The sequence below is a fragment of the Mauremys mutica genome, chromosome 9, assembly GCF_020497125.1.
Source record: "Mauremys mutica isolate MM-2020 ecotype Southern chromosome 9, ASM2049712v1, whole genome shotgun sequence".
NCBI classification, from domain to species: domain Eukaryota; kingdom Metazoa; phylum Chordata; order Testudines; family Geoemydidae; genus Mauremys; species Mauremys mutica.
In genome coordinates, this window is record NC_059080.1 from 98,722,298 (window position 1) to 98,730,408 (window position 8,111).

Sequence of the window (8,111 nt, forward strand, 5' to 3'; positions counted from 1 at the left end):
AGAATAGAAGTACTTGTGGCACCTTAGAGACTAACAAATTTAGTTGAGCATAAGCTTTCATGGGCTACAGCCCACTTCATCAGATGCATAGAAGGGAACATATAGTAAGAAGATATATATATACACACCTCTACCCCGATATAATGCTGTCCTCGGGAGCCAAAAAATCTTACCGCGTTATAGGTGAAACCGCGTTATATCGAACTTGCTTTGATCCACCGGCGCGCGCAGCCCCACCCCCCAGGAGCACTGCTTTACTGCGTTATATCCGAATTCGTGTTATATCGGGTCGCGTTATATCGGGGTAGAGGTGTATATACATACAGAGAACATGAAAAAGGGAAGTAGCCATACCAATTGTAAGAGGCTAATTAATTAAGATGTCAACTGTCTAAAATGGGCCATCTTGATTATCACTTCAAAAGTTTTTCTCCTGCTGATAATAGCTCATCTTAATTAGCCTCTTAGAGTTGGTATGGCTACTTCCATCTTTTCATGTTCAGTATGTATATATATCTCCTTACTATATGTTCCATTCCATGCATCTGAAGAAGTGGGCTGTAGCCCACGAAACCTTATGCTCAATTAAATTTGTTAGTCTCTAAGGTGCCACAAGTACTCCTGTTCTTTTTGTGGATACAGACTAACACGGCTGCTACTCTGAAACCTGTTAGAATAGACTGATGCAATAAATACAAAAGTGTTTTCTGTAACTCATGCCAAAATATTTCATACAACCAATGGTACACTTAATTATAAGTATTTGTTAGAGAACTAGACCTATTAAGCACAGTTTGCACAATCATATGAATCATCTTCGCAAAACTCATGAAAGATAACCATCCCAGGCACCGGATCTGTGGGCCTAGCCTCTCAACTACGGGAATCAGTGCAAACAGATATTATTTACCCTGGTTCAGTGATGGGGCGTAGTTTGGCAAATGTTAAATATTTATAAGAGTCTTACTCTGTGAGCTGTGATAAGCATTACTCCCACTTACCGGACTGTAAAGTTGATACCTCTTCACTGTTTATTACAGTAAACTTAATGTTGTGACATTTATCATCACCTGCAGCAGACTGCCCCTTAGCAGAGGCTATCCAAATGTTTCACCATAAATACTATGCACTAGAAAAAAATCCAACGCATCTACACCAAGAAGTTAAATCAAAAATGCCTGACATTGAGCTAGTGGTCAAGAGATTTTTTTTTAAACCTAATACAGAGGCAGATTTTTTCCTGCGCTATTTTCAATATGCAATAGTTTAAGAGATGCATCCACTGTACTACTGCTGGGCACAATCCTTCTCCCTTTGTCATCAATGTCAAAACTACAAATAACTTCCAGGGGAGCAACACATGCTCATTAATTGTAACTCATGTGACATTAACAAATATGTCATTTTCAATGCCCCAAAAATTTTACATTAATCAATGCACCATTCACACAGCTTGTTAGCAGCTTAAACCAGTGAACAGCTCACCTTGAATCTGACCAGAAGACAAGTGACTGGTTTTCCTGGCATTTGCTGCAGGCAAATCCATACTAAACTGCTCATCAGTCAAGTATTTATCTGCTCTGTCCCGGTTGGCAGGACACTTGTTCCTTTTCTTATGTTTGTGCTTCCACACCTCCTCTTCATCCTTTTCTTCAGACCCAGAAGATTTCTGCAGAGAAGTGCCTTGGGTTACTCTGCCACCCAAGGCATCACTCACTTTTAACAAGTCAGTTGCAGGTCCATGCTGTTTTACATAAAAATCTTCCTCTACTTCAAGGTTTCCTTCTCGACCAATGCTGGGATCTCTTTCATGAGGCCATCTGTTAGCAAAGACTTGGCTTTTATCTTCATTCAGTTTCTCAAAGCCTACAAGTGCAGGCTGTTCCAGCTGAGATGTTTTGATTGGTGAATAGCTATGTGCATTCAAGCCATTTCTTGCCAGAGCATCTCTCATCATGCCTCTCTTCACAGAGGGATCTACATCCAAACTGGAGTCATTGAGGCTGCTCTCTTCTAGCTGTATCTTCTGGGCAATATGATTTAAATAAGATCGGAATCTACCGCTGTGGTGCTTTTGTACAAGCCTGGCATAAGCATTCTTCTGGGGCAGAACAGGCTTGCTTAATCCATCTTTGGTAACTTGGGCAGAAGCACCTTTCACATATTCCAGCTGATCCATATTCCAGTCATATGCCCAGACTTTAATGTGTTATAAACAAATACGGGGGAGGGAAGGGGGTGTTATTGTCTCAAAACAAAGGATCAAAGAATTGATTACATTAGCAAAGACGTGAAAAAGTTTATTGAATGAGGATTTATTGATCTTTAAAAAATTCCAAGGTGATGAATAGTTCAGATTTTACTGTAGTATTATCCTATCAGAAGTTACACTATATTAAAATTACTATCAGTAATCCAGGAGTGATCAAACTATGGTCTGCAGACCATATCTGGCTATAATCCATCCAAAATAGAGACTTGGGCCAAATGATTACATTCCAATTCTGAATGATTCCTTTAATCCTCTCTTCCTTGCCCTTGACAAATCTTGGCAAATTAGGACTGCAACCGATGGACGTATTAGATGTATCAGAAGTAAAATTTGATCATGTCCATGTCAGTCTCTCCAAAAATAACTGCATCCTTACTGAATTGTTTAGATGTTTCAACAACAAGGACATATCTCTTGTCACTTTGTTTCCTGTAAGCAAAAAATAGTTTCTTATTTTCTACTGTGACTGACAACAGGTAGGTCTTTGAAGCCACACTACAAGAGGGCTTTGCTTCAGATTCTAAGACTGTCCACTCCAGTTTATCTTTCCATATATAAATTACTTCCAGTACAGTAGGCATATAGTGAACTCACTAGTATAACTGAACATCTTGCAAAAGCTCATCAATTTTTGGTGTACAAGGTAGATAAGCTTGTTGTTTTCACCGTGACTAATTTCTCTAGAAGGCATTACTACCTCCACTTTGAGGGCAGCAAGGTGAAGTGTATAAGGATCAAGTATCTTTCACTCTCATTTCAGCTGCTCTAGCTTCTGAGAAGCAGAAGTGAAATAGAGTCGAGTATGTTTCACCAAGTTATTACTGACAAAGCTATAGGCAGAGACATGGTAATGTCATTAATTGGTATAATGCCCAAAGGCAAAGTTCAAAGCCGTAAATGATATAATGGAGCCCAACACTGGAACATCTCCACAGTGTTTGCTGCATTCTGCAGAGTTCCAGAAAAAGCTTATATTTTTTTTCTTGACATGGTATTTAACTGTTCCAAATCAAACTATAGCAGCCACAAACATGTGACCTCACCTGAACTATTCATTTGCTGAAGTGTGAATTTGACAGCCTAGCTGGGACCACTCATGCTAAAATTGGCAAATACTGGAGTCTAAAAAAAACAAACAAACAGATGAAGTCATGAACACTGTCTTTATGATTTTTTTCCCACACCTCTTTCCACAGTATAGGGCTCTGCATGTGTGTTACCCAGAGCAGGACTTTCTGGGCACAAAGCTTCAACTGGAAAAAAAAATGGGTTCCCTCTCTCCCCTCCATACTGTAATTTTTCCTCTCAGTTGCTCATCCTCTTCCCCACCGTAGTAGTTACAATGAGGATAGGCATGTTGGCTTTTTCTTCTTTCTGCAAGCTGCTGGCACACACAGTACTGCTTAGGCACAGAGTGCCCAACAGAGACTAAGGTTTGTGGAACTAGGTTTCTCCACAGTGTGTTTACTTATGCCCTTTAAGAGTAACAGTACACATTGCAACTTGGTTTAATTAAGAAATTGAGCAAGTATGTGAATAGTCTTCACAATGCAATACAAAGTGAAAATAAATCCCCGCATAAATTGGAAAAATTCCCCGTGTTGTTTTGCATCTCTTCCTAAAATTTTCCATTTACCCTGGCATAGGTAGGCTTTTCTATTTGACTGCAAGATTATCTTACCACCATAATTATAAAAACCCTCAAAAAGGTAGGTCTACACCAGTGGCAGTCACAAGGTTATTACATGGGGGTCATGAGCTGTCAGCCTCCACCCCAAAACCCCCTTCACCTCCAGCATTTATAATAGTGCTAAATATTTTTTTTTAAAAGTGTTTTTAATTTATAATTTAATTTATACACTCAGAGGCTTGCTGTTTGAAAGGGGTCACCAGTACAAAATTTTGAGAAGCACTGGTCTACACTGCAAGAATTAGTGAATAATCTTACAAGTTCCTTTTACAAGTTCCTTGTACAAGATGTTACAATTCCTCATCAGCGCAGTTTTCTCCTGTCCTTGCTTATGAGTACTGGCAGAGACTCAGAGCTCCCCTGCTTGAGATGTAGTTAGAAGTGGGCAAGCGGGGTCGAGAGCATCCCTAGTTCCAGCAGCCAGAAGGGAGAGGGGAAAAAAGAAACATTTTGCAGAAGGCAGGTGTGAAGACTCCTCCACTTCTCCCAGCAGCCAGGGAAGGAAGTTCCAAACTTAATTCAAAATGAAAGTTGCAAAGGTTATTTTAAAATAATGGGGGGTGTACCACTTCTGGCCTCCAACATTATTGCATCCAGTTATGAACACAAGATTCTTACAATAGCATCAGTAAAGGGTTAAAAAAATGTCCATTGCATATTTTCAGCAATGCAACACACTAATTACAACAAAATACTGGGCATTAAAGATTAAAGCTCTTTAGCTTCATCTCTATATTTCATGACTGGGCTGGCTAAGTGGCTGTGGACCAATCCCTTAACTTCTATGTCTTGACAGTAAAGTAGGGATACTACCACCTTATGTGGGGCAGTAATGAGTGGAAAGTGCTTTGAGATCCCAAGTTGGAAGGCAACAGGAAAAACTAATAATACTTTAAGTCGCAGTGAGTTAAAAGGAACCCAGCAAGAGCGTCCCTTGATCAAATTTCATCTCGGAAACAGGTAACTCGTTGCATTTGCCCACGCGAACAATGGCAAGCGGTATCCACCCATGAGAGCGTGTTGGAGCAACACGCGTCGCGGGCCCAGGAGCTGGATAACCCGAGTCTGTAAGGATCGCACGTTGGGTGACAGCGCGCGCCCGGCCAGCCCGGGGAAAGCTCGCGTGACGCTTCGAAGCCGGGGCCGGTGGCTGAGGAGCTCAGCCCCGCCGGGCTGCTGGGGGGGAGGGAGACACGTTCCCCGGCTACCGAACGGCCTCGGCCCCGCCAGCCAGGCCGGGGCAGCGGGGCCGGGCAGCGAGCGGGACCCCCCCAGCCCCAGCTCGGAGCAGCAGGGAAGGGGCGGCCCCGATCGGAGCCAGACACCGGGGCCAGCGGCCTGGAGCCCAGAGCGCCCCGGGGCCAGCAGCACCGGGGGAGCCCCCACAGGGGCGGTGGCGGGGCCCTGGAGCCCCGCCGGCCCCGTCACTCACCGGCCGGGCCGCTCCCCCGCCGCTCCGCGCCGTTTAAAGGTCCCAGCTGAGCTGAGCGCCTCCCTCTCTCCTTCCGGGGCAGAGGTCGCCTACGGGCCGCAGCAGGGACCAGAAAGCCTCGCGCGCGCCCATCCTCTGGGGGAGGGGAGGAGTCACTTGGCCCCCTGCAGCCTCCCCCAGCCCCATGAATGAGGTTCATGCTCATCCTCCACCTATAGGTGTCGCCCAGGAGCTCAGTGGGGCCCTCACCCCTCCCAGGTGTGGGGAAGGGATGCTTACCCCCCCACACACCCAAAGTGGGGGGGTTCAGTGGGGGAGTCATAGTCACCCAGCTTGCGGGGGGGGGTAGTGAGGTTCCCCCCCACCCCGCCTCCCCACACCCAGCCCCATCGCCCCACACTCCCCTCCCCCTTCCACACACACTCCCACCTCCCCACACCCAGCCCCATCGCCCCACACTCCCCTCCCCCTTCCACACACACTCCCGCCTCCCCACACCCAGCCCCATCGCCCCACACTCCCCTCCCCCTTCCACACACACTCCCGCCTCCCCACGCCCAGCCCCATCGCCCCACACTCCCCTCCCCCTTCCACACACACTCCCGCCTCCCCACGCCCAGCCCCATCGCCCCACACTCCCCTCCCCCTTCCACACACACTCCCGCCTCCCCACGCCCAGCCCCATCGCCCCACACTCCCCTCCCCCTTCCACACACACTCCCGCCTCCCCACGCCCAGCCCCATCGCCCCACACTCCCCTCCCCTCCCACACACACTCCCGCCTCCCCACGCCCCGCCCCATCGCCCCACACTCCCCTCCCCCTTCCACACACACTCCCGCCTCCCCACGCCCAGCCCCATCGCCCCACACTCCCCTCCCCCTTCCACACACACTCCCGCCTCCCCACGCCCAGCCCCATCGCCCCACACTCCCCTCCCCCTTCCACACACACTCCCGCCTCCCCACGCCCAGCCCCATCGCCCCACACTCCCCTCCCCCTTCCACACACACTCCCGCCTCCCCACGCCCAGCCCCATCGCCCCACACTCCCCTCCCCCTTCCACACACACTCCCGCCTCCCCACGCCCAGCCCCATCGCCCCACACTCCCCTCCCCCTTCCACACACTCTTCCCCCTCCCCATGCCCAACCCCATCGCCCAACACTCCCCCTCCCCCTTCCACACAAACTCCTGACTCCCCACACCCAGCCCCATCGCCCCACACTCCCCTACCCCTTCCACACACACTCCTGCCTCCCCACATCCAGCCCCATCACCACACACTCCCCTCCCCCTTCCACACACACTCCCGCCTCCCTATGCCCAGCCCCATCGCCCAACACTCCCCTCCCCCCTTCCACACACACTCCACCCTCCCCACACCCAGCCCCTTGCCACACACTTCCCCCTACCTCCACACACACTCTCCTCAGGCTGCGGGCTCTTGGCAGGGAATCTTTTCAGTGGAATTTCACTGGGCCACTTTCCTGCTCCAGCCCTAAATGGTAGCATGGGGATTCCCAGCCCGTGAGCTACAGAGATCCAACAGCTGGTTTTCGCTCTGTTTGGCTTTGCTGCTGTCTCTTGCTACCAGCTCTCAGACACAAGAGAGAGTTATTCAGAAATCCTGCTAGGGGAAGGTCTTTTGGGCAGGGCCCATCTTTCAGTTCTGGGTTTGTACAGCACCTAGCACAACGGGCTGCTGATCTGTGAACGAGGCGCCTTGGCACCGCCACAACACAAATCACCACCACCAAACACTGCTGCTCGGCAAAGTGTTCTACAAAACTCATCCATCTCTTCCACCACCTCCCCGTGGTGAGCCACCCCCTCAGCCTCCCTGCCCTGGGGCATGAGGGCCGTGCAAGCCTGTCCTCGGGCCATTCTGAAGGATAAACGTCTCAATTATTTCAGTAATCGAGAGACTATCTAAGGGCAGGCCCAGTGGGTTGTGGCTAGTGCCCTCTCTTGCCACATGAGAAGTACAGATGAGAAGGCCAGCCTGAGTCCCTTACTCCCTAGCCTCCAAAGGGCTCAGAATGCTGCAGAGGGTGCCAACCCCAGGGAGGTGGAGGCCTCACATCATGTTGCTCTGAAGCAAGTTAGGCAGCCAAGATAGGATGATAGGCTCCAAAGGGCCCTCCAAGGAAGGTCACCAGGGATGTAGGGATAAATAAGGGGCAGGTTCATCCTGAAGGTGTGAGGTTGGAGGGCTGGTTCTGGGAGATCAGGTTTAGGGAGCATGTGGGAGGCTTTCCTAGGGTAAAGGAGAGGCGTTAGGTTAAGGGTGTGTTGTGTCCTTGCTCTTACCACATGGACATCTGGGTTCCAAATAACCATGTTATGGTTCACAGTCATGCTGGAAGGGCATAATGAGTGGGGTCCCGCAGGGATCAGTTCTGTTCAATATCTTCATCAATGATTTAGATATTGGCAGAGAGTACACTTATAAAGTTTGCAGACAATACCCAGTTGCAAGTGCTTTGGAGGATAGGATTATGTAATTCAAAATGATCTGGGCAAACTGGAGAACTGGGCTGAAGTAAATAGGATGAAATTCAATAAGGACAAATGCAAAGTACTCCACTTAGGAAGGAACAATCAGTTGCACACATACAAAATTGGAAATGACTGCCTAGGAAGGAATACTGCAGAAAAGGATCTGGGGGTCAGAGTGGACCACAAGCTAAATATGAGTCAGTGTAACACTGTTGCA

The 8,111-nt window shown here is 48.8% G+C and overlaps 1 protein-coding gene across 4 annotated transcripts in view; it reads right to left on the minus strand.

The window, feature by feature from the left end:
* The window catches only part of DIS3L2 (DIS3 like 3'-5' exoribonuclease 2), a 257,856-nt gene extending 252,335 nt beyond the window's left edge, over positions 1-5,521 (minus strand). For 2 of the 4 annotated variants that reach the window (XM_045030050.1, XM_045030052.1), the window contains exons 1-2: positions 3,316-3,394; positions 1,486-2,701 (exon numbers count right to left, since the gene is read on the minus strand). In XM_045030050.1, the coding sequence (XP_044885985.1) occupies positions 1,486-2,179 (694 nt within the window). In that variant the 5' untranslated portion in view covers positions 2,180-2,701; positions 3,316-3,394. Of the gene's footprint in view, positions 1-1,485; positions 2,702-3,315; positions 3,395-5,394 lie in introns of those variants that run through there. The other 2 variants (XM_045030051.1, XM_045030053.1) reach the window with 2 other exon arrangements.
* Between the last annotated feature and the right edge of the window lie 2,590 nt (positions 5,522-8,111).